General features: G+C 46.9%; 1 protein-coding gene across 1 annotated transcript in view; it reads right to left on the bottom strand.

The window, feature by feature from the left end:
* LOC144481400 (galectin-3-binding protein-like) overlaps nucleotides 1-27298 on the bottom strand; it is a 238438-nt gene that overhangs the window by 53906 nt on the left and 157234 nt on the right. Inside the window, exons 3-4 of the mRNA XM_078200742.1 lie at nucleotides 25457-25588; nucleotides 9915-10182 (exon numbers count right to left, since the gene is read on the bottom strand). Coding sequence (XP_078056868.1) covers nucleotides 9915-10182; nucleotides 25457-25588 — 400 coding nt within the window. The remainder of the gene's footprint in view (nucleotides 1-9914; nucleotides 10183-25456; nucleotides 25589-27298) is intronic.

The raw sequence follows: 27298 nt of genomic DNA, 5'->3' as shown, positions 1-27298 counted from the left end.
GTTCCGATGAGACAGGGGGGTGTTGGTAGGGTACGGGAACCGTGGTGCACGAAGGTTGTGATGAACCTGGTGAATAAGAAAAGAGAGGCGTACAGAAGGTTCAGAGAGCTAGGAGGTGTTAAGGATTTAGAGGAGTATACGGGGTGCTCACCATCAACCGAGCTTTCTCCTTCCTCACTGTTACCCAGTTACCCTCCTCCCGTGGTCCCGGTGTGACCACCTGCCGATAGCTCCTGTCAATGACCTCCTCACTATCCCTAACCCGGCGAAGGTCCTCGAGCTGCAATTCCAGTTCCCTAACATGGTCCCTTAGGAACCGCAGCTCAACACACCCAGCACAGATATGGTCGTCCGGGAGGCTAGGAGCCTCCAGGACCTCCCACATCCTACATTGGGAACAACATACTGGCCTCACACTCATAATTGCCCTTTTAAACACACAGGGAAAAAAAAAGTGAATGAAAATTTTAAACTTACCTTTCCTCCTCCTGTTTTCTCCAAAGCCCTGCTCTCACTGGGTCTTTTTTTTAGGTTAGAGGAGGAGGGAGGGTGGGATACTCTACAAGTGTAGAGTATCGGGATTCCTCTCTGTTCCAATTTATTGGGGAAAAAAAAAAATCTCTCTCTCCCAGACCTCCCTGCGTGACCACTTCCGGGTTTAGATATTTTTTAAAAAGAACCCGCGAAAAAGTAAGTTAAAAAATAAAAGCGCTTACCCGCAGCACTCCTCTCGCGAATCTCTCCCTCTCTGCTGTACTTCCAAGAAGCAATGAGGAGATATGTCAGGAGATACTGGATAGGTGCAGGAAAAATAGGTATAGACTGATATAGACTGGAAATCGCGTGGGGCTGGGAGTCTGAATGGGGAGGAATTTGTCAAATGCATCCAGGAAGGTTCTTTGGAACAATATGGAGATAGCCCGACTAGAGAGGGGGCTATACTGGACCTAGTACTGGGGAATGAGCCCGGTTAGGTCTTCAAAGTTTCAGTAGGGGAACATGTAGCAAATAGTGACCACAATTCTGTTAGCTTTAGGATAGCGATGGAAAAGGATGAGTGGTGTCCCAAGGGTAAGGTGTTGGATTGGGGCAAGGCTAATTTTAGGGGGATTAGGCAGAAATTGGCAGCTCTTGATTGGGAGAGGTTGTTTGAGGGTAAATCCACATCTGGCATGTGGGAGTCTTTTAAGGAACAGTTGTTAGGGCTGCAGGATAGGCATGTGCCTGTAAAAAAGGATAGGAAGGGTAGGATTCGAGAACCGTGGATAACCAGGGAAATTGAGGGATTGGTCAAAAAGAAAAGGGAGGTGTACGTTAGGTCCAGGCAGCTAAAAACGGAGGGAGCTCTGGAGGAGTACAAAGAAAGTAGGAAAGAACTCAAACGAGGAATTAGAAGGGCAAAAAGGGGTCACGAAATGTCCTTGGCAGACAGGATTAAGGAGAATCCCAAGGCATTTTATTCATACGTTAGGAACAAAAGGGTTGTCAGGGAAAAAATCGGACCTCTCAGGGACAATTATGGGGAATTATGCTTGGAGCCCAAAGAAGTAGGGGAGATCCTGAATGAATACTTTGCGTCGGTATTCACAAAGGAGAGGGATGTGCTGACTGGGAGTGTCTCGGAGGGGAGTGTTGACCCGTTAGAGAAATTCTCCATTACAAGGGAGGAAGTGTTAGGTTTTTTAGGCAATATAAAGACTGACAAATCCCCAGGGCCTGATGGAATCTATCCAAGGCTGCTCAGGGAGACGGGAGATGAAATCGCTGGGCCTCTGACGCAAATCTTTGTCTCGTCACTGGACACAGGTGAGGTCCCAGAGGATTGGAGGATAGCTAATGTGGTCCCGTTATTTAAGAAGGGTAGGAAGGATAACCCGGGTAATTATAGGCCGGTGAGCTTGACGTCCGTGGTAGGGAAGTTGTTGGAGAGTATTCTTAGAGATAGGATGTATGCACATTTAGAAAGGAATAAACTCATTAACGATTGTCAGCATTGTTTTGTGAGAGGGAGGTCATGTCTCACTAACTTGGTGGAGTTTTTTGAAGAAGTGACTCGAATGGTTGACGAGGGAAGGGCCGTGGATGTCGTTTATATGGACTTTAGTAAAGCATTTGACAAAGTCTCTCATGGTAGGTTGGTGCAAAAGGTTGGATCTCATGGGATAAAGGGGGAGGTGGCTAGATGGGTGGATAACTGGCTTGGTCACAGAAGACAGGGGGTGGTAGTGGAAGGGTCTTTTTCCAGCTGGATACCTGTGACTCGTGGTGTTCCGCAGGGCTCTGTATTGGAACCTCTGCTGTTTGTGATTTATATAAATGATCTGGAAGAAGGTGTAACTGGGGTGATCAGTAAGTTTGCGGACGAAACGAAAATGGCTGGACTTGCAGATAGTGAGGAACATTGTCAGAAGCTACAGAAGGATATAGATAGGCTGGAAATGTGGGCAAGGAAATGGCAGATGGAGTTCAATCCTGATAAATGCGAAGGGATGCATTTTGGTGGGAATAATGTAGGGAGGAGCTACACGATAAATGGAAGAACCATAAAGGGTGTAGAGACGCAGAGGGACCTGGGTGTGCAAGTCCACAGATCCTTGAAGGTGACGTCTCAGGTGCAGAAGGTAGTGAAGAAGGCATATGGCATGCTTGCCTTTATAGGATGGGGCATAGAGTATAAAAGTTGGGGTCTGATGTTGCAGTTGTATAGAACGTTGGTTCGGCCGCATTTGGAATACTGCGCCCAGTTCTGGTCGCCACACTACCAGAAGGACGTGGAGGCTTTAGAGAGAGTGCAGAGGAGGTTTACCAGGATGTTGCCTGGTATGGAAGGGCTTAGTTATGAGGAGAGATTGGGTAAACCATAGAACCATAGAAAATTACAGCTCAGAAACAGGCCTTTTGGCCCTTCTTGTCTGTGCCGAAACATTTTATGCCTAGTCCCACTGACCTGCACTTGGACCATATCCCTCCACACCCCTCTCATCCATGAACCCATCCAAGTTTTTCTTAAATGTTAAAAGTGACCCCGCATTTAACTGGGGTTGTTCTCACTGGAAAGACGGAGGATGAGGGGTGACCTAATAGAGGTGTATAAAATTATGAAAGGCATAGATAGGGTGAATGGTGGGAAGCTTTTTCCCAGGTCAGTGGTGACGTTCACGAAGGGTCATAGGTTCAAGGTGAGGGCGGGGGGAGGTTTAACACAGATATCAGAAGGACGTATTTTACGCAGAGGGAGGTGGGGGCCTGGAATGCGCTGCCGGGCAAGGTGGTGGAGGCGGACACACTGGGAACATTTAAGACTTATCTAGATAGTCACATTAACGGAGTGGGAATGGAGGGATACAAAAGAATGGTCTAGTTTGGACCAGGGAGCGGCGCGGGCTTGGAGGACCGAAGGGCCTGTTCCTGTGCTGTATTATTCTTTGTTCTTTGATCTTTGATACTAAAAGAGATGGCGGGGGAAACAGCAAATGCACTCGTGGTAATTTACCAAGATTCGCTGGACTCTGAGGTGGTTCCCGCAGATTGGAAAACAGCAAATGTGAGGCCACTGTTTAAAAAAGGAGGTCGACAAAAGGCGGGTAACTATAGGCCGGTTAGCTTAACTTCTGTAGTCGAGAAAATGCTTGAATCTATCATCAAGGAAGAAATAGCGAGACATCTGGATATAAATTGTCCCATCGGTAAGACGCAGCATGGGTTCATGAAGGGCAGGTCATGTTTGACTCATTTGGTGGAATTCTTTGAGAACATTACATGCGCAGTGGACAATGGGGAACCTGTGGATGTGGTATATCTGGATTTCCAGGAGGCATTTGACAAGGTGCCGCACCAAAGACTGCTACATAAGATAAAGGTGCACGGTGTTACGGGTAACGTATTAGCATGGATAGAGGATTGGTTAACTGGCAGAAAGCAAAGAGTGGGGGTAAATGGGTGTTCTAACAAAATAAGAACTAGGAGCAGGAGTTGGCTATCTGGCCCCTCGAGCCATTCAATAAGATCATGGCTGATCTTTTTGTGGACTCAGCTCCACTTACCCGCCCGCTCACCATAACCCTTAATTCCTTTACTGTTCAAAAGTTTATCTATCCTTGCCTTAAAAACATTCAATGAGGTAGCCTCAACTGCTTCACTGGGCAGGGAATCCCACAGATTCACAACCCTTTGAGTGAAGAAGTTCCTCCTCAACTCAGTCCTAAATCTGCTCCCCCTTATTTTGAGGCTATGCCCCCTAGTTCTAGTTTCACCCGCCAGTGGAAACAACTTCCCTGCTTCTATCTTATCTATTCCTTCATACTCTAATATGTTTCTATAAGATCTCCCCTCATTCTTCTGAATTCCAATGAGTATAGCCCCAGTCTGCTCAGTCTCACCTCATAAGCGAACCCTCTCAACTCTGGAATCAACCTTGTGAATCTCCTCTGCACCCTCTCCAGTGCCAGTATACCCTTTCTCAAGTAAGGAGACCAAAACTGTACACAGTACTCCAGGTGTGGCCTCACCAGCACCTTATACAGTTACAACATAACCTCGCTGTTTATAAACTCCATCCCTCTCGCAATGAAGGACAAAATTCCATTTGCCTTCTTAATTACCTGCTGCACCTGCAAACCAACTCCTTGAGATTCCTGCACAAGGACACCCAGGTCCCTCTGCATAGCAGCATGCTGCAGTTTTTTACCAGTTAAATAATAGTCCATTTTGCTGTTATTCCTACCAAAATGGATGGCCTCACATTTACCAACATTGTACTCCATCTGCCAGACCCTCGCCCAATCACTTTGATTATCTATATCCCTTTGCAGACTTTCAGCGTCCTCTGCACACTTTGCTCTTCCACTCATCTTCGTGTCATCTGCGAATTTTGACACACTACACTTGGTCCCCAACTCCAAATCATCAATGTAAATCGTAAACAATTGCGGTCCCAACACTGATCCCTGAGGCACACCACTAGTCACTGATCGCCAACCAGAAAAACACCCATTTACCCCCACTCTTTGCTTTCTGTTAGTTAACCAATCCTCTATCCATGCTAATACGTTACCCGTAACACCGTGCACCTTTATCTTATGTAGCAGTCTTTGGTGCGGCACCTTGTCAAATGCCTTCTGGAAATCCAGATACACCACATCCACAGGTTCCCCATTGTCCACTGCACATGTAATGTTCTCAAAGAATTCCACCAAATTAGTCAAACATGACCTTCCCTTCATGAACCCATGCTGCGTCTTACCAATGGGACAATTTATATCCAGATGTCTCGCTATTTCTTCCTTGATGATAGATTCAAGCATTTTCCCTACTACAGAAGTTAAGCTAACCGGCCTATAGTTACCCGCCTTTTGTCTACCTCCTTTTTTAAACAGTGGCATCACATTTGTTGTTTTCCAGTCTGCGGGAACCACCCCAGAGTCCAGCGAATTTTGAGAAATTACCACTAGTGCATTTGCTATTACTCCCGCCATCTCTTTTAGCACCCTGGGATGCATTCCATCAGGACCAGGAGACTTGTCTACCTTTAGCCCCATTAGCTTGCCCAACACTACCTCTTTCGTGATAATGATAGTTTCTAGGTCCTCACCTGCCATAGCCTTCCTGTCATCAATTTTTGGCATGTTATTTGTGTCTTCCACTGTGAAGACCGACACAAAATACCTGTTCAATGCCTCAGCCATTTTCTCATTTCCAGTTATTACATCCCCCTTCTCATCCTCTAAAGGACCAATGTTTACTTTCGCCACTCTTTTTCGTGTTGTATATTTGCAGAAATGTTTGCTGTCTGTTTTTATATTCTGAGCTTGTTTACTCTCATAATCCATCTTACTTTTCTTTATTATATTCGAATGTAGTGTTACAGTCATAGCTGGGGTGTAGAGAAAGATCAACTCAATGCAAGGTAGGTCCATTCAAACGTCTGATGGCAGCGTAGAGTTATCGAGGTTTACAGAATGGAAACAGGCCCTTCGGCCCAACTTCTCCGTGTCGCCCTTTTTTTTAGCGACTAAGCTAGTCCTAATTGCCCGTGCTTAGCCCATATCCCTCGCTAGCCATCTCACGCATGTAACTGTCTAAACGCTTTTTAAAAAACAAAATTGCAGCAGGGAAGTATCTATTCATGAGTCAGTTGGTACGTTCTTGTCGCCACACTCCGGCGCTTGTTCGGGTCAATGCACCTAACCAGCCCGTCTTTCAGACTGTGGGAAGAAACTGGAGCACCCGGAGGAAACCCACGCAGACATGGGGAGAACGTGCAGAGTCCACACAGACAGTGACCCAAGCCAGGAATCGAACTCGGGTCTCTGGCGCTGTGAGGCAGCAGTGCGAACCACTGTACTGTCCCTTTTTTAAAAGTTTATTTATTCATCACATTTAAGGCTTACTTACTGTAAGTAACAAATAAGGCTTACAACAGGCTAAAGACTTTTGTATCTTTTTCCCGATGGAAGAAGGTGAAAGAGAGAATGTCTGGGGTGCGTGGGGTCCTTAATTATGCTAACTGCCTTGCCAAGGCAGTGGGAAGTATAGACAGAGTCAATGGATGGGAGGCTGGTTTGCATGGTGGATTGGGCTACACAAGGTCCTTAGGGATAGGATTTACGACCATTTAGAAAGATGCGGATTAATCCGGGATAGTCAGCACGGATTCGTGAAGGGCAAATCTTGCCTCACAAATTTGATAGAATTTTTTGAGGAGGTAACTAAGTGTGTTGATGAAGGTAGTGCAGTTGATGTCATATACATGGATTTTAGTAAGGCGTTTGATAAAGTCCCCCATCATTGGCTTATGAAGAAAGTAAGGATGTGTGGGATAGAGGGAAGTTTGGTCAATTGGATAGGTAACTGGCTATATAACAGAATAAGGAGTCTAACAACACCAGGTTAAAGTCCAACAGGTTTATTTGGTAGCAAACGCCACTAGCTTTTGGAGCGCTGCTCCTTCGTCAGATTTCCACTCCATCTGACGAAGGAGCAGCTCTCCGAAAGCTTGTGGCGTTTGCTACCAAATAAACCTGTTGGACTTTAACCTGGTGTTGTTAGACTCCTTACTGTGTTTACCCCAGTCCAACGCCGGCATTTCCACATCATATATAACATATATATCATATATAGCAGAAGACATATATAACAGAAGACAAAATTTTCGGACTGGAAACCGGTTACCAGCGGAGTGCCTCAGGGATCAGTGCTGGGTCCTCTGCTATTTGTAATTTTTATAAATAACTTCGAGGAAGGGGCTGAAGGGTGGATCAGTAAATTTGCCGATGACACCAAAATTGGAGGAGTAGTGGATGAGGTGGAGGGCTGTTGTAGGCTGCAAAGAGACATTGATAGGATGCAGAGCTGGGCTGAAAAATGGCAAATGAAGTTTAACCCTGATAAATGTGAGGTGATTCATTTTGGTAGGACAAATTTGAATGAGGATTACAGGATCAAAGGTAGGGTTCTGAAGAATGTGGGGGAACAGAGAGATCTTGGGGTTTATATCCACAGATCTCTGAAGGTTGCCACTCAAGTGGATAGAGCCGTGAATAAGGCCTGTAGTGTGTTGGCGTTCATTAACAGGGGGTTTGAGTTTAAGAGCCGTGGGGTTATGCTGCAACTGTATAGGACCTTGGTGAGACCACATTTGGAATATTGCGTGCAGTTCTGGTCACCTCACTATAAGAAGGATGTGGAGACACTGGAAAGAGTGCAAAGGAGATTTACCAGGATGCTGCCTGGTTTGGAGGGTAGGTCTTATGAGGAAAGGTTGAGGGAACTTGGGCTTTTCTCTTTGGAGCGGAGGAGGTTGAGAGGAGACTTGATAGAGGTTTATAAGATGATGAGGGGGATAGATAGAGTGAACGTTCAAAGACTATTTCCTCGGGTGAATGGAGCGGTAACTAGGGGGCATAACTATAGGGTTCATGGTGGGAGATATAGGAAGGATGTCCGAGGGAGGTTTTTTACTCAGAGAGTGGTTGGGGTGTGGAATGGACTGCCTGCAGTGATTGTGGAGTCAGACACTTTAGGAACATTTAAGCGGTTATTGGATAGACACATGGAGCACACCAGGATGATAGGGAGTGGGATAGCTTGATCTTGGTTTCAGATAAAGCTCGGCACAACATTGTGGGCCGAAGGGCCTGTTCTGTGCTGTACTGTTCTATGCTCTATGTTCTATGTTCACGACCTTTTGTAGTTCCTTGTGGACTTGGGTGGATCAGGAGCCATACCAAGCTGTGATACAACCAGAAGGAATGCTTTCTATGGTGCATCTGTAAAAGTTGGTGAGAGTCGTCGCTGACATGCCAAATTTCCTTAGTCTTCTGAGAAAGTAGAGTTGGTGGCGCTTTCTTAACTATAGTGTCGGTATGGGGGGACCAGGACAGGTTGTTGGTGATCTGGACACCTAAAAACTTGAAGCTACCTCATTGAATGTTTTTAAGGCAATGATAGATAAATTTGTGAACAGTAAAGGAATTAAGGGTTATGGTGAGCGGGCGGGTAAGTGGAGCTGAGTCCATGAAAAGATCAGCCATGATCTTGTTGAATGACGGAGCAGGCTCGAGGGGCAAGATGGCCTACTCCTGCTCCTAGTTCTTATGCTCTTAAAATGTTGTCTGATTTCAAGAAGAAATTAGATATCGCTCTTGGGGCTAAAGGGCTCAAGGGATATGGGGGGAAGGGGGGAAATCAGGATATTGAATTTGATGATCAAAGTGATTGGCGGAGCAGGCCCAAAGGGCCAAATGGCCCCTTCCTACTTCTAGTTTCTCTGTTAAAATTAAAATGCAGGCAAAGTTTAAAGTGAAAGTAAGCTGAAGTTCTGAATCTCTTAACAGACAAAAGCACAAATTATGCTTTTTTAAAACTACATCTATAACTATAATTACAAATTATATAGAACATAGAAAAAATACAGCACAAACAGGCCCTTCGGCCCACAAGTTGCGCCGGTCATGTCCCTACCTACCTAGGCTTATATATAGGCTTACCTATAACCCTCAATCCTATTAAGTCCCATGTACTCATCCAGAAGTCTCTTAAAATACTCTATCGAGTTTGTCTCCACCACCACTGACGGCAGCCGATTCCACTCACCCACCACTTTCTGAGTGAAATTATGTAATCTCCTCAGTTCTATCTCCTAACACCAATAGGCTTTGACTTGCCAACCAATCAGCATCCTTGTGGTGATATTTTGAAATTTGGCATCCTTGTGTTGACTTGATGAGTACAAAATGAAAAGCTTCAGCAACATGTCTCTCTTCCACCAAGACTGTATCCGCAATGCAGCCTGAAAAATCTGTTGCCCTCAACTCTGTTTCCATGTTAACCTCTCCCAATAACCTCACAAACCCAAATCAAAATGTTCACCTCCTTCTGAAACTTCAATGTCCAAAATGGAACACCAAAGATCTGATTGAATCGACCTAGTGAGTTTTAAACATTGCCTGTAACGTCCTAGTTTTTGTGTTGTTTTCAAAATGGTTTTGAAGTTTTGCCAAGGATTTATACAAAAGCAGGATGCTGAGTCTGGGATTTTACCCTCAGTAAGAAATACTTGTACACTGAAAATCCACCCGCCTAAACGGCAGGAAGTTTGGCCGTTCCCACATCCTGTCTGGACACCAGGAAACAGCTGCGTCTCTGCAGAGATTTCACTTTCGCTATCAACAAGTGTTCAGAGACAGACAGATGTTTAACTGATCTAATCACAGCCTCTGCAATGTGTTACTGTGGAAGGACTGTTTTGATTCCATTAACAATCTTCATAAACCTTTCTTGAGTATCAACACGGCTGAAGGACCTCTTCTGCGGTGTATGACTGTATGATTTCCTTTTCGTTTGGAATGCAGGAGTTTATCTGACCCCTTTAGCTGAACCTCAAGGCAGTCGGTATTTCCCGGAACAGACTTTACCTGATGAAATCCTCCACGTACGGCAGGCAATCCTGCTGAACCATTATTTGGATGCCACTGGTTTTATTCTCAGTGATGAGGTTCCCATCAGTGCTGAGCGACAGGATTAACCTGTGTGCACACAGGTGGAGTTTCACTGGCCCGCGCCTGGATGTTAGCACCAGGACTTTTACCTGGCAATGTTTCTGGCTCAGGTAGAGTTTATTCAGTGAGTCGTGAAGCTCAGAGATCTGGTCGAGTCTATAACTGGGCATTTCTCCAGTCTGACCTGTGGAACAGAGGAACATAATCACATCCAGTGAAGCCTCGCCACAAATGCTGATCAGTGCCTTCCTTTCAACCCAACATCCGGCACAGCATGTGGTCATCTCTGGTACGTTGCCGGTGCCACGTGATACCAAGTGCGAGTTGAGGAACAGGGAGCGGGTGCAGTTAAACATGTGGTTGCAGGGATGGTGTAGGAGGGAGGGTTTCAGATACGTGGATAATTGGAACACGTTCTGGGGAAGGTGGGACCTATACAAACAGGACGGGGTGCACCTGAACCAGAGGGGCACCAATATCCTCGGAGGGAAATTTGTTACGGCTCTTCAGGGGGGTTTAAATTAATTTGTCAGGGGAGTGGGAAAAGGAGTTGTAGTCCAGAAGTCAGTGAGGGTGGTGAGGTATTGGGGAAGGTATCAGGGTCAAGGGTGGGTACCGGTAGACAGGAAGGTGGGTTGAAGTGTGTCTACTTCAATGCAAGGAGCATCCGGAACAAAGTAGATGAACTTGGGGCGTGGATTGGTACTTGGGACTACGATGTTGCGGCCATTACGGAGACGTGGGTAGAACAAGGACAGGAATGGTTGTTGGACGTTCTGGGGTATAGATGTTTCACTAAGTGTAGGGAAGCTGGTGAAAGAGGTGGAGGAGTGGCATTGTTAATCAAGGATAGTTTAACGGCTGCGGAAAGGCACTTCGAGGGGGATCGGCACACTGAGGTAATATGGGCTGAGGTTAGAAATAGGAAAGGAGTGGTCACGTTGTTAGGAGTTTACTATAGGCCCCCAAATAGTAATAGAGATGTGGAGGAAGAAATTGCTAAGCTGATTATGGATATGTGTGGGGGTCACAGGGTAGTTGTCATGGGGGACTTTAACTTTCCAAATATTGATTGGAACCTTTGTAGGTCAAATAGTTTGGATGGGGCAGTTTTTGTGCAGCGTGTACAGGAGGGTTTCCTGACACAATATGTGGATAGGCCGACAAGAGGTGAGGCCACATTGGATTTGGTACTGGGAAATGAACCGGGCCAAGTGTTAGATTTGGTTGTGGGAGAGCACTTTGGAGATAGTGACCACAATTCGGTGTCTTTTGTTCTTGCAATGGAGAGGGATAGGGCCGTACGGCAGGGCAAGGTTTACAATTGGGGGAGAGGTAATTATGATGCGATTAGGCAAGAATTAGGCGGCATAAGTTGGGAACAGAAACTGTCAGGGAAAGGAACTAATGAAAAGTGGAACTTTTTCAAGGAACAAATACTGGATGTCTTGGTTTCAGATAAAGCTCGGCACAACATCGTGGGCCGAAGGGCCTGTTCTGTGCTGTACTGTTCTATGTCCTTGATAGGTATGTCCCTGTCAGGCAGGGAGGAAATGGCTGAGTGAGGGAACCATGGTTCACGAAAGAGGTGGAATGTCTTGTGAAAAGGAAGAGGGAAGCTTATGTAGGGATGAGGAAACAAGGTTCAGATGGCTCGATTGTGGGTTACAAGTTAGCAAGGAATGAGCTGAAAAAGGGGCTTAGGAGAGCTAGGAGGGGACACGAGAAGTCCTTGGCGGGTTGGATCAAGGAAAACCGCAAGGCTTTTTACTCTTATGTGAGGAATAAAAGAATGACCAGGGTGAGGTTAGGGCCGGTCAAGGACAGTAGTGGGAACTTGTGTATGGAGTCGGTAGAGATAGGCGAGGTGATGAATGAATACTTTTCTTCAGTGTTCACCAAGGAGAGGGGCCATGTTCTTGAGGAAGAGAAGGTGTTACAGGCTAATAGGCTGGCGGAAATAGATGTTCGGAGGGAGGATTTCATGGCAGTTTTGAATAAACTGAAGGTCGATAAGTCCCCTGGGCCTGATGAAATGTATCCTAGGATTCTTTGGGAGGCGAGGGATGAGATTGCAGAGCCTTTGGCTTTGATCTTTGGGTCCTCGCTGTCCACGGGGATGGTGCCAGAGGACTGGAGAATGGCGAATGTTGTTCCTCTGTTTAAGAAAGGGAATAGAAATGACCCTGGTAATTATAGACCGGTTAGTCTTACTTCGGTGGTTGGTAAATTGATGGAAAAGGTCCTTAGAGATGGGATTTATGACCATTTAGAAAGATGCGGATTAATCCGGGATAGTTAGCATGGATTCGTGAAGGGCAAGTCGTGCCTCACAAATTGGATAGAATTTTTTGAGGTGGTAACTAAGTGTGTTGATGAAGGTAGGGCAGTTGATGTCATATACATGGATTTTAGTAAGGCGTTTGATAAGGTCCCCCATGGTCGGCTTATGATGAAAGTGAGGAGGTGTGGGATAGAGGGAAAGTTGGCCGATTGGATAGGTAACTGGCTGTCTGATCGAAGACAGAGGGTGGTGGTCGATGGAAAATTTTTGGATTGGAGGCAGGTTTCTAGCGGAGTGCCGCAGGCATCAGTGCTTGGTCCTCTGCTCTTTGTGATTTTTATTAATGACTTAGAGGAGGGGGCTGAAGGGTGGATCAGTAAATTTGCTGATGACACCAAGATTGGTGGAGTAGTGGATGAGGTGGAGGGCTGTTGTAGGCTGCAAAGAGACATAGACAGGATGCAAAGCTGGGCTGAAAAATGGCAAATGGAGTTTAACCCTGATAAATGTGAGGTGATTCATTTTGGTAGGACTAATTTAAATGTGGATTACAGGGTCAAAGGTAGGGTTCTGAAGACTATGGAGGAACAGAGAGATCTTGGGGTTCATATCCACAGATCTCTAAAGGTTGCCACTCAAGTGGATAGAGCTGTGAAGAAGGCCTATAGTGTGTTAGCTTTTATTAACAGGGGGTTGGAGTTAAAGAGCCGTGGGGTTATGCTGCAACTGTTCAGGACCTTGGTGAGACCACATTTGGAGTATTGTGTGCAGTTCTGGTCACCTCACTATAGGAAGGATGTGGAAGCGCTGGAAAGAGTGCAGAGGAGATTTACCAGGATGCTGCCTGGTTTGGAGGGTAGGTCTTATGAGGAAAGGTTGCGGGAGCTAGGGCTGTTCTCTCTGGAGTGGAGGAGGCTGAGGGGAGACTTAATAGAACATAAGAACATAAGAAATAGGAGCAGGAGTAGGCCATCTAGCCCCTCGAGCCTGCCCCGCCATTCAATAAGATCATGGCTGATCTGACGTGGATCAGTACCACTTACCCGCCTGATCCCCATAACCCTTAATTCCCTTACCGATCAGGAATCCATCCATCCGCGCTTTAAACATATTCAGCGAGGTAGCCTCCACCACCTCAGTGGGCAGAGAATTCCAGAGATTCACCACCCTCTGGGAGAAGTTCCTCCTCAACTCTGTCTTAAACCGACCCCCCTTTATTTTGAGGCTGTGTCCTCTAGTTTTAACTTCCTTACTAAGTGGAAAGAATCTCTCCGCCTCCACCCTATCCAGCCCCCGCATTATCTTATAAGTCTCCATAAGATCCCCCCTCATCCTTCTAAACTCCAACGAGTACAAACCCAATCTCCTCAGCCTCTCCTCATAATCCAAACCCCTCATCTCCGGTATCAACCTGGTGAACCTTCTCTGCACTCCCTCCAATGCCAATATATCCTTCCTCATATAAGGGGACCAATACTGCACACAGTATTCCAGCTGCGGCCTCACCAATGCCCTGTACAGGTGCATCAAGACATCCCTGCTTTTATATTCTATCCCCCTCGCGATATAGGCCAACATCCCATTTGCCTTCTTGATCACCTGTTGTACCTGCAGACTGGGCTTTTGCGTCTCATGCACAAGGACCCCCAGGTCCCTTTGCACGGTAGCATGTTTTAATTTGTTTCCATTGAGATAGTAATCCCATTTGTTATTATTTCCTCCAAAGTGTATAACCTCGCATTTCTCAACGTTATACTCCATTTGCCATATCCTCGCCCACTCACTCAGCCTGTCCAAATCTCTCTGCAGATCTTCTCCGTCCTCCACACGATTCACTTTTCCACTTATCTTTGTGTCGTCTGCAAACTTCGTTACCCTACACTCCGTCCCCTCCTCCAGATCATCTATATAAATGGTAAACAGTTGCGGCCCGAGTACCGATCCCTGCGGCACGCCACTAGTTACCTTCCTCCAACCGGAAAAACACCCATTTATTCCGACTCTTTGCTTCCTGTCGGATAGCCAGTCCCCAATCCACTTTAACACACTACCCCCAACTCCGTGTGCCCTAATCTTCTTCAGCAGCCTTTTATGGGGCACCTTATCAAACGCCTTTTGGAAATCCAAAAACACCGCATCCACCGATTCTCCTCCATCAACCGCCCTCGTCACATCTTCATAAAAATCCAACATGTTCGTCAAGCAATACTTTCCCCTCATGAATCCATGCTGCGTCTGATTGATCGAACCATTTCTATCCAGATGCCCTGCTATCTCCTCTTTAATAATGGATTCCAGCATTTTCCCTACTACAGACGTTAAGCTGACCGGCCTATAGTTACCCGCCTTTTGTCTCCTTCCTTTTTTAAACAGCGGCGTAACATTAGCCGTTTTCCAATCAACCGGCACTACCCCAGAATGCAACGAGTTTTGATAAATAATCACTAACGCATCCACTATTACCTCTGACATTTCTTTCAATACCCTGGGATGCATTCCATCCGGACCCGGGGACTTGTCCACCTTCAGTCCCATTAGTCTACCCAGCACTGCCTCTCTGGTAACATTAATTGTATTAAGTATTTCTCCTGCTGCCAACCCTCTATCGTTAATATTTGGCAAACTATTTGTGTCCTCCACCGTGAAGACCGACACAAAAAACTTATTTAAAGACTCAGCCATATCCTCATTTCCCACTATTAACTCCCCCCTCTCGTCCTCCAAGGGTCCAACATTCACTCTAGCCACTCTATTCCTTTTTATATATTTATAAAAACTTTTACTATCATTTTTTATATTAATTGCGAGCCGAGCTTCATAGTCTATCCTTCCTTTCTTTATCGCTATAGAGGTTTATAAAATGATGAAGGGGATAGATAGAGTGAACGTTCAAAGACTATTTCCTCGGGTGGATGGAGCTATTACAAGGGGGCATAACTATAGGGTTCGTGGTGGGAGATACAGGACGGATATCAGAGGCAGGTTCTTTACGCAGAGAGTGGTTGGGGTGTGGAATGGACTGCCTGCAGTGATAGTGGAGTCAGACACTTTAGGAACATTTAAGCGGTTATTGGATAGGCACATGGAGCACACCAGGATGATAGGGAGTGGGATAGCTTGATCTTGGTTTCAGATAAAGCTCGGCACAACATCGTGGGCCGAAGGGCCTGTTCTGTGCTGTACTATTCTATGTTCTATGTAGTATTTCTGGTGTAACACAGACAGGCAGTTGTTGAAGCTAATCCTCTGTCAACTGCATTCCTAAACAAGCTAAATAATCTAAAGGCACCAACAGACGGGGAATAGAGGGAGAGAAGCGGTTGGTCTAGATTCAACAACATGATTGATGAAGGCTTAGAGGGCCGAAGGGCCTGTTCCTGTGCTGTACTGTTCCTTGTTCAGGTAACTGGATTTGGTTAAATTGCCATGACAGGAACATAGCAGCATGTTAACAAAGGATCTCATCGGGGTCACAGGGGTCACAGGGGCCACAGGGGCCACAGAGGCCACCGGGCCATCGAAGTTTACAGCATGGAAACAGGCCCTTCGGCCCAACTTGTCCATGCCACCCTTTTTTTTAAAACCCCTAAGCTCGTCCCAATTGCCCGCATTTGGCCCATATCCCTCTATACCCATCTTACCCATGTAACTGTCTTAATGCTTTTTAAAAGACAAAATTGTACCCGCCTCTACTACTACCTCTGGCAGCTTGTTCCAGACACTCACCACCCTCTGTGTGAAAAAATTGCCCCTCTGGACACTTCTGTATCTCTCCCCTCTCATCTTAAACCTATGCCTTTTAGACTCCCCTACCTTTGGGAAAAGATATTGACTATCTAGCTGATCTGTGCTCCTCAATATTTTATAGACCTCTATAAGATCACCCCTCAGCCTCCTACGTTCCCGAGAAAAAAGTCCCAGTCTATCCAGTACTCTGTATTCCTGTTACTCCTTCCAAAGTGAATCACCTCACACTCGAGGATCTCTGCATCCTCATCACAGTTCACCCTCCCACCCAACTTGGTGTCATCTGCAAACTTTGAGATGTTACATTTTGTTCCCTCATCCAAATCATTAATATATATTGTGAATAGCTGGGGTCCCAGCACCGATCCCTGTGGTACCCCATTAGTTACTGCCTGCCAATTTGAAAAGCACCCATCAATTTCTACTCTTTGTTTCCTCTCTGCCAACCAGTTTTTTATCCATCTCAATACACTTCCCCTAATCCCATGCGCTTTAATCTTGCACGATAATCTCTTGTGCGGGACTTTGTCAAACACTTTCTGAAAGTCCAAATATACCACATCGACTGGCTCCCCCTTGTCAACTCTGCTAGTTACATCTTCAAAGAATTCCAACAGATTTGTCAAGCATGATTTCCCCTTCATAAATCCATGCTGACTCTGTCTGATCCTGCCGCTGCTTTCTAAATGCTCCGCTATAAAGTCCTTGATAATGGATTTGAGAATTTTCCCCACCACCGATGTTAAGCTTATGGGTCTATAATTCCCTGTTTTCTCTCGACCACCCTTTTTGAATATTGGAGTGACATTCGCTACCCTCCAATCTGTAGGGACTGTTCCAGAGTCTATAGAATCCTGGAAGATGACCACCAATGCATCCACTATTTCTGGAGCCACTTCCTTAAGTGCTCTGGGATGTAGATTATCAGGCCCTGGGGATTTATCCACCTTCAATCCCATCAACTTTCCCAGCACCATTTCTCTACTAATATTGATTTCCCTCAGTTCTTCCCTCTCACTAAATCTTGCATCCTCCAAATTTCTGTTATCTGATTTGTGTCCTCTTTTGTGAAGACAGAACCAAAGTATGTATTCAGTTGCTCGGCCATTTCATTGTCCCCTATTATACATTCCCCTGTTTCTGTCTGTAGGGGGCCTACATTTTTCCTCCATTAGTACATTAGGCAAAGAACAAAGAAGAACAAAGAAAATTACAGCAAAGGAACAGGCCCTTCGGCCCTCCAAGCCTGAACCGACCATGCTGCCCGACTGAACTAAAATCCCCTACCCTTCCAGGGACCATACCCCTCTATTCCCATCCTCTTCATGCATTTGTCAAGATGCTCCATAAAAGTCACTACCATATCCACTTCCACTACCTCCCCTGGCAACGAGTTCCAGGCACCCACTACTCTCTGTGTAAAAAATATGCCTCGTACATCTCCTTTAAACTTTGCCCTCGCACCTTAAACCTGTGCCCCCGAGTAATTGACTCTTCCACCCTGGGAAAAAGCTTCTGACTATCCTCTCTGGCCATGCCCCTCATAGTCTTAATAAGAACATAAGAACATGAGAAATAGGAGCCTCTCCTCATAATCCAAACCCTTCATCTCCGGTATCAACCTGGTGAACCTTCTCTGCACTCCCTCCAATGCCAATATATCCTTCCTCATATAAGGGGACCAATACTGCACACAGTATTCCAGCTGCGGCCTCACCAATGCCCTGTACATTGCAGACTTGCAGACTTCTATCAGGTCGCCCCTCAACCTCTGTGGTTCCAGTGAGAACAAACCAAGTTTCTCCAACCTCTCCTCATAACTAATGCCCTCCATACCAGGCAACATCCTGGTAAATCTTTTCTGTACCCTCTCCAAAGCCTCCACATCCTTCTGGTAGTGTGGTGACCAGAATTGAACACTATATTCCAAATGCGGACTAACTAAGGTTGAATAAAGCTGCAACATGACTTGCCAATTTTTAAACTCAATACCCCAGCCGATGAAGGCAAACATGCCGTATGCCTTCTTGACTACCTTCTCCACCTGCATTGCCACTTTCAGTAGAACATAGAACATTACAGCACAGTACAGGCCCTTCTGCCCTCGATGTTGCGCCGACCAGTGAAACCGATCTAAAGCCCCTCTAATCTACACGATTCCAATATCATCCATATGTTTATCCAATAACCCTTTGAATGCTCTTAATGTTGACGAGTCCACTACTGCTGCAGGCAGGGCATTCCACGCCCTTACTACTCTCTGAGTAAAGAACCTACCTCTAACATCTGTCCTATATCTCTCACCCCTCAATTTAAAGCTATGTCCCCTTGTGTTAGCCATCACCATCTGAGGAAAAAGGCTCTCACTGTCCACCTATCTAATCCTCTGATCATCTTGTATGCCTCTATTAAGTCACCTCTTAACCTTCTTCTCTCTAACGAAATCAACCTCAAGTCCCTCAGCCTTTCCTCATACAAACTTCCCACCATACCAGGCAACATCCTGGTAAATCTCCTCTGCACCCTTTCCAATGCTTCCACATCTTTCTTATAATGCGGCGACCAGAACTGTACGCAATACTCCAAGTGCGGCCGCACCAGAGTTTTGTACAGTTGCAGCATGTCCTCCTGGCTCCGAAACTCAATCCCTCTACCAATAAAAGCTTGTGCATGAGACGCAAAAACTCAGTCTGCAGGTACAACAGGTGATCAAGAAGGCAAATGGGATGTTGGCCTATATCGCGAGGGGGATAGAATATAAAAGCAGGGATGTCTTGATGCACCTGTACAGGGCATTGGTGAGGCCGCAGCTGGAATACTGTGTGCAGTATTGGTCCCCTTATATGAGGAAGGATATATTGGCATTGGAGGGAGTGCAGAGAAGGTTCACCAGGTTGATACCGGAGATGAGGGGTTTGGATTATGAGGAGAGGCTGAGGAGATTGGGTTTGTACTCGTTGGAGTTTAGAAGGATGAGGGGGGATCTTATGGAGACTTATAAGATAATGCGGGGGCTGGATAGGGTGGAGGCGGAGAGATTCTTTCCACTTAGTAAGGAAGTTAAAACTAGAGGACACAGCCTCAAAATAAAGGGGGGTCGGTTTAAGACAGAGTTGAGGAGGAACTTCTTCTCCCAGAGGGTGGTGAATCTCTGGAATTCTCTGCCCACTGAGGTGGTGGAGGCTACCTCGCTGAATATGTTTAAAGTGCGGATGGATGGATTCCTGATCGGTAAGGGAATTAAGGATTATGGGGATCAGGCGGGTAAGTGGTACTGATCCACGTCAGATCAGCCATGATCTTATTGAGTGGCGGGGCAGGCTCGAGGGGCTAGATGGCCTACTCCTGCTCCTATTTCTTATGTTCTTAACACACTGTACGCCTTCTTAACAACCCTATCAACCTGGGTGCCAACTTTCAGGGATCTATGCACATGGACACCCAGATCCCTCTGTTCATCCACACTACCAAGTATCTCACCATTAGCCCAGTACTCTGTATTCCTGTTACTCCTTCCAAAGTGAATCACCTCACACTTTTCCGCATTAAACTCCATTTGCCACCTCTCAGCCCAGCTCGGCAGCTTATCTATGTCCCTCTGTAACCTGCCACTTCCCTCCGCACTGTCTACAACTCTACCGACTTTAGTGTCATCCGCAAATTTACTAATCCATTCTTCCACGCCCTCATCCAGGTCATTAATAAAAATGACAAACAGCAGTATCCCCAAAACAGATCCTTGCGGTACACCAGTAGTAACTCAACTCCAGGATGAATATTTCCCATCAACCACCACCCTCTGTTTTCTTACAGCTAGCCAATTCCTGATCCAAACCACTAAATCACCCTCAATCCCATGTGTCCGTATTTTCTGCAAAAGCTGACCATGGGGAACCTTATCAAACGCTTTGCTGAAATCCATATACACCACATCAACCACTTTACCCTCATCCACCTCTTTGGTCACCTTCTCAAAGAACTCAATAAGGTTTGTGAGGCACGATCTACCCTTCACAAAACCGTGCTGACTATCCCTAATCAAATTATTCCTTTCTAGGTGATTATTTGCCCACATCAGAAGTAAGGCTCACCGGTTTATAATTACCAGGGTTGTCCCTACTCCCCTTCTTGAACAAGGGGACAACATTTGCTATCCTCCAGTCTTCTGGCACTGTTCCTGTAGACAATGATGACACAAAGATCAAAGCCAAAGGCTCTGCAATCTCCTCTCTCGCCTCCCAGAGAACCCTGGGATAAATCCCATCAGGCCCAGGGGACTTATCTATTTTTACCCTTTCCAGAATTGCTAACACCTCCTCCTGATGGACCTCAATCCCATCCAGTCCAACAGCCTGCATCTCAGTACTCCCCTCTACAACACTGTCCCTCTCCAGTGTGAATACCGACGAAAAATATTCATTTAGTGCCTCTCCTATCTCTTCAGACTCCACGCACAACTTCCCACTACTGTCCTTGACTGGCCCTAACCTTACCCGAGTCATTCTTTTACTCCTGACATACCTATAGAAAGCTTTTGGGTTTTCCTTGATCCGATCTGCCAAAGACTTCTCATGTGCAAGTCCACAAATCCTTGAAGGTGGCAACACAGGTGGAGAAGGTGGTGAAGAAGGCATATGGTATGCTTGCCTTTATAGGACGGGGTATAGAGTATAAAAGCTGGAGTCTGATGATCAACAAAGAACAAAGAACAATACAGCACAGGAACAGGCCCTTCGGCCCTCCAAGCCCGCGCCGCTCCCCGGTCCAGGATTGAATCCTGAATCCAGGATCCCCACCCAATTTTCCAGCCTATCTACATACCAATATCCTATCCACCGAGCTGTCCCTCACAGCTACGATGCTTTGTTCATTACAACCTATTAACTTACCCCCACCCCCCCATTCCAGACCATGTGATCTCCAGGGAGAGGCGAAAACCCAGAGTGAAAAACCCCAGGGCCAATATGGGGAAAAAAAAATCTGGGAAATTCCTCTCCGACCCCCTGAGGCGATCGAAACGAGTCCAGGAGATCACAATGGCCCCGATCGGAAAATGCTTCCCAACCCTAGTCATTTCCACTCCCACGAACACCATATGAATCCCCTGCCCCCGAGACAGGTTCCCAACTATCCGCAGTCTCACTCTGTACTGGCACCAGCAAGATGATCGTAGAATGAAGCCTTGAAACGAGAAACCAGGAACAATTAGCCCGCGCCGCTCCCTGGTCCAAACTAGATCACTCTTTTGTATCCCTCCATTCCCACTCCGTTCATATAGCTGTCTAGATAAGTCTTAAACGTTCCCAGTGTGTCCGCCTCCACCACCTTGCCCGGCAACACATTCCAGGCCCCCACGACCCTCTGTGTGAAATATGTCCTTCTGATATCTGTGTTAAACCTCCCCCCCTTCACCTTGAACCTATGACCCCTCGTGAACGTCACCACCGACCCGGGGAAAAGCTTCCCACCGTTCACCCTATCTATGCCTTTCATAATTTTATACACCTCTATTAAGTCTCCCCTCATCCTCCGTCTTTCCAAGGAGAACAACCCCAGTTTCCCCAATCTCTCCTCATAACCAAGCCCCTCCATACCAGGCAACATCCTGGTAAACCTCCTCTGTACTCTCTCCAAAGCCTCCACGTCCTTCTGGTAGTGTGGCGACCAGAACTGGACGCAGTATTCCAAATGCGGCCGAACCAACGTTCTATACATCTGCAACATCAGACCCCAACTTTTATACTCTATGCCCCGTCCTATAAAGGCAAGCATGCCATATGCCTTCTTCACCACCTTCTCCACCTGTGACGTCACCTTCAAAGATCTGTGGACTTGCACACCCAGGTCCCTCTGCGTCTCTACACCCTTTATGGTTCTTCCATTTATCGTGTAGCTCCTCCCTACATTATTCCCACCAAAATGCATCACTTCGCATTTATCAGGATTGAACTCCATCTGCCATTTCCTTGCCCAAATTTCCAGCCTATCTATATCCTTCTGTAGCCTCTGACAATGTTCCTCACTATCTGCAAGTCCTGCCAGTTTTGTGTCGTCCGCAAACTTACTGATCACCCCAGTTACTCCTTCTTCCAGATCATTTATATAAATCACAAACAGCAGAGGTCCCAATACAGAGCCCTGCGGTACACCACTAGTCACAGGCCTCCAGCCGGAAAAAGACCCTTCCACTACCACCCTCTGTCTTCTATGACCAAGCCAGTTCTCCACCCATCTAGCCACCTCCCCCTTTATCCCATGGGATCCAACCTTTTTCACTAGCCTACCATGAGGGACTTTGTCAAACGCTTTACTAAAGTCCATATAGACAACATCCACGGCCCTTCCTTCGTCAACCATTTTGGTCACTTCTTCAAAAAACACCACCAGGTTCGTGAGGCATGACCTCCCTCTCACAAAACCATGTTGACTATCGTTAATGAGTTTATTCCTTTCTAAATGCGCATACATCCTATCTTTAAGAATCTTCTCCAACAACTTCCCCACCACGGACGTCAAGCTCACCGGCCTATAATTACCCGGGTTATCCTTCCTACCCTTCTTAAATAACGGGACCACATTGGCTATCCTCCAATCCTCTGGGACCTCACCTGTGTCCAGTGACGAGACAAAGATTTGCGTCAGAGGCCCAACTATTTCATCTCTCGTCTCCCTGAGCAGCCTTGGATAGATTCCATCAGGCCCTGGGGATTTGTCAGTCTTTATATTCTCTAACAAACCTAACACTTCCTCCTTTGTAATGGAGATTTTCTCCAACGGTTCAACACTCCCCTCCGAGACACTCCCAGTCAACACATCCCTCTCCTTAGTGAATACCGACGCAAAGTATTCATTTAGGATCTCCCCTGTATAGAACGCTGGTTAGGCCACATTTGGAGTACTGCGTCCAGTTCTGGTCGCCGCACTACCAGAAGGACGTGGAGGCATTGGAGAGAGTGCAGAGAAGGTTTACCAGGATGTTGCCTGGTATGGAGGGTCTTAGCTATGAGGAGAGATTGGGTAGACTGGGGTTGTTCTCCTTGGAAAGACGGAGAATGAGGGGAGATCTAATAGAGGTGTACAAGATTATGAAGGGTATAGATAGGGTGAACAGTGGGAAGCTTTTTCCCAGGTCGGAGGTGACGATCACGAGGGGTCACGGGCTCAAGCTGAGAGGGGCGAAGTATAACTCAGACATCAGAGGGACGTTTTTTACACAGAGGGTGGTGGGGGCCTGGAATGCGCTGCCAAGTAGGGTGGTGGAGGCAGGCATGCTGACATCGTTTAAGACTTAGCTGGATAGTCACATGAGCAGCCTGGGAATGGAGGGATACAAACGAATGGTCTAGTTGGACCAAGGAGTGGCACAGGCTTGGAGGGCCTAAGGGCCTGTTTCCTGTGCTGTACTGTTCTTTGTTCTTTGTTCTTTGTCCCCTCCTGGCTCTTCTTAACTCTTTCTTTAGGTTCTTCCTGGCTAACTTGTAACTCTCAAGCTCCCTAACTGAGCCTTCACGTCTCATCTTTACATAAGTCTCCTTCTTCCTCTTCACAAGAGATTCAACCTCCTTAGAAAGCCACGGTTCCCTCACACGTCTGCTTCCTCCCTGCCTGACAGGTACATATTTATCAAGGACGCGTAGTAGCTGTTCCTTGAACAAGTTCCACATTACAATTGTGCCCATCCCCTGCAGTTTCCTTCCCCAACCTATGCCACCTAAATCTCACCTAATCGCACCATAATTTCCTTTCCCCCAGCTATAACTCTTGCCTTTTTGTATATACCTATCCTTTTCCTTTGCTAAGGTAAACGTAATCGAATTGTGGTCACTGTCACCAAAGTGCTCACTTACCTCCAAATCTAACACCTGGCCTGGTTCATTACCCAGTACCAAATCCAATGTGGCCTCGCCTCTTGTTGGTCTATCTACATACTGCGTCAGTACTTGGAGTACTGTGCTCAGTTCTGGTCGCCTCAATACAGGAAGGATGTGGAAAAGATTGAAAGGGTGCAGAGGCGATTTTGGGGCGGCACGGTAGCACAGTGGTTAGCACTGCTGCTTCACAGCTCCAGGGACCTGGGTTCGATTCCCGGTTTGGCTCAATGTCTGTGTGGAGTTTGCACATTCTCCTCGTGTCTGCGTGGGTTTCCTCCGGGTGCTCCGGTTTCCTCCCACAGTCCAAAGATGTGTGGGTTAGGTTGATTGGCCAGGTTGAAAAAAAAATTGCCCCTTAGAGTCCTGAGATGCGTAGGTTAGAGGGATTAGCGGGTAAAATATGTGGGGGTAGGGCCTGGGTGGGATTGTGGTCGGTGCAGACTCGATGGGCTGAATGGCCTCCTTCTGCACTGTAGGGTTTCTGTGATTTCTGTGACAAGGATGTTGCCTGGATTGAGTGGCATGCCTTATGAGGATAGGCTGAGGGAGCTCGGTCTTTTCTCGTTGGAGAGACGTAGGATGAGAGGAGAACTAATAGAGGTATATAAGATGTTGAGAGGCATAGATCGGGTGGACTCTCAGAGGCTTTTTCCCAGGGTGGAAATGGCTGCTACGAGAGGACACAGGTTTAAGGTGCTGGGGGGTAGGTACAGGGGAAATGTCAGGGGCAAGTTTTTCACACAGAGGGTGGTGGGCGAGTGGAATCGGCTGCCGTCAGTGGTGGTGGAGGCAAACTCAATAGAGTCTTTTAAGAGACTCCTGGATGAGTACATGGGACTTAATAGGATGGAGGGTTATAGGTAGGCCGAGAAGGTCGGAATATGTTCGGCACAACTTGTGGGGCCGAAGGGCCTGTTTTGTGCTGTAGTTTTCTATGTTTCTATGTTTGTATGTTTCAAATATGTAGACAGTTCCCAGAGGTGTGTAAGAATAGTAATCGGGTTATTATATTAGGGAATCTCAACTTTCCCAACATAAATTAAGATAGTCAGTGTTGAGGTTTAGAGAGGGGGATTAATTGAAATGTATCCGGGGGAGTTTTTGTATCAATATTTGAAAGGCCCAACAAGGGATGGAGCAGTTGTTGGATCTGGTTCTGGGCAACAAAGTGTTCCATGTGGCAGTGGGGGAGCATTTTAGCAATAGCGACCAGAACATAAAACATGTTGATGAAACATCAGAACATTCAAGGAAAATGCACAAGTGCAGGAAAATGAGATTTATGTCAGTTACTGTCAAGGCAGACCTGATGGGCTGAAGTGCCTTTTCTGGACTGTACACATAAGAACACAAAACCTACCCCCTCCACCCCAGAGCAAGCTGCAGGCTGCCACCATTCCCTCCCTCACCCAACCCAGAATTCACTCCGACTTGTCAAGTAATCCCATTCACGACCCCTCCCCAAAACCCCACCTCCTCTCCCTCCCCGAAACCCCACCTCCTCTCCCTCCCCGAAACCAATAATCCGCACTCCGAAACAAGCAGAGAAAACATACGTGGGTCACATCGAACTCCCGCATCTTCAGAGTGTTGACAGTTGTGGATTTTCCAGCCTTTATTTTTGCATTGGCTGAGAGATGATTCAGTCCCAGAACAGAACACATCATCTAACAGAATGGATCCCGAACCTGAGAGATTCCAGAGAAAACACAGAAAGAAACTCTCCGTCAATCAGATTAAAACCCAGTGCAAATTAACACTGAGAGAGCCTAAACAGCAAAGCTGAGAGAGCGCTGCACAGTAACACAGAGAGAGCTGCACAGTAACACAGAGAGAGCTGCACAGTAACACACAGAGAGAGCGCTGCACAGTAACACAGAGAGAGCGCTGCACAGTAACACAGAGAGAGCGCTGCACAGTAACACAGAGAGAGAGCGCTGCACAGTAACACTGAGAGAGCGCTGCACAGTAACACAGAGAGAGAGCGCTGCACAGTAACACAGAGAGAGAGCGCTGCACAGTAACACAGAGAGAGAGCTGCACAGTAACACTGAGAGAGTGCTGCACAGTAACACTGAGAGAGCGCTGCACAGTAACACGGAGAGAGAGCTGCACAGTAACACAGAGAGAGCGCTGCACAGTAACACTGAGAGAGTGCTGCACAGTAACACAGAGAGAGAGCGCTGCACAGTAACACTGAGAGAGAGCTGCACAATAACACTGAGAGAGAGCTGCACAGTAACACAGAGAGAGCGCTGCACAGTAACACTGAGAGAGAGCTGCACAGTAACACTGAGAGAGAGCGCTGCACAGTAACACTGAGAGAGAGCGCTGCACAGTAACACAGAGAGAGAGCTGCACAGTAACACAGAGAGAGCTGCACAGTAACACAGAGAGAGCGCTGCACAGTAACCCTGAGAGAGCGCTGCACAGTAACACTGAGAGAGAGCGCTGCACAGTAACACTGAGAGAGAGCGCTGCACAGTAACACAGAGAGAGAGCTGCACAGTAACACAGAGAGAGCTGCACAGTAACACAGAGAGAGCGCTGCACAGTAACACTGAGAGAGAGCGCTGCACAGTAACACTGAGAGAGAGCGCTGCACAGTAACACAGAGAGAGAGCTGCACAGTAACACAGAGAGAGAGCTGCACAGTAACACAGAGAGAGCTGCACAGTAACACAGAGAGAGAGCTGCACAGTAACACAGAGAGCGCTGCACAGTAACACAGAGAGAGCGCTGCACAGTAACACTGAGAGAGCTGCACAGTAACACTGAGAGAGCGCTGCACAGTAACACTGAGAGAGAGCGCTGCACAGTAACACAGAGAGAGAGCTGCACAGTAACACTGAGAGAGTGCTGCACAGTAACACAGAGAGAGAGTGCTGCACAGTAACACTGAGAGAGCGCTGCACAGTAACACTGAGAGAGAGCTGCACAGTAACACAGAGAGAGCGCTGCACAGTAACACTGAGAGAGTGCTGCACAGTAACACAGAGAGAGAGCGCTGCACAGTAACACTGAGAGAGAGTGCTGCACAGTAACACAGAGAGAGTGCTGCACAGTAACACAGAGAGAGAGCGCTGCACAGTAACACTGAGAGAGAGCTGCACAGTAACACAGAGAGAGAGTGCTGCACAGTAACACAGAGAGAGAGTGCTGCACAGTAACACAGAGAGAGAGCTGCACAGTAACAGAGAGAGAGCTGCACAGTAACACAGAGAGAGAGTGCTGCACAGTAACACTGAGAGAGAGCGCTGCACAGTAACACTGAGAGAGTGCTGCACAGTAACACAGAGAGAGAGCGCTGCACAGTAACACTGAGAGAGAGTGCTGCACAGTAACACAGAGATAGTGCTGCACAGTAACACAGAGAGAGAGCGCTGCACAGTAACACT

This window comes from Mustelus asterias, chromosome 1 (genome assembly GCF_964213995.1).
Source record: "Mustelus asterias chromosome 1, sMusAst1.hap1.1, whole genome shotgun sequence".
NCBI classification, from domain to species: Eukaryota; Metazoa; Chordata; class Chondrichthyes; order Carcharhiniformes; family Triakidae; genus Mustelus; species Mustelus asterias.
The sequence above is the reverse complement of the archived record's forward strand: the minus strand, read 5'-3'. Positions and strand labels throughout refer to the sequence as shown.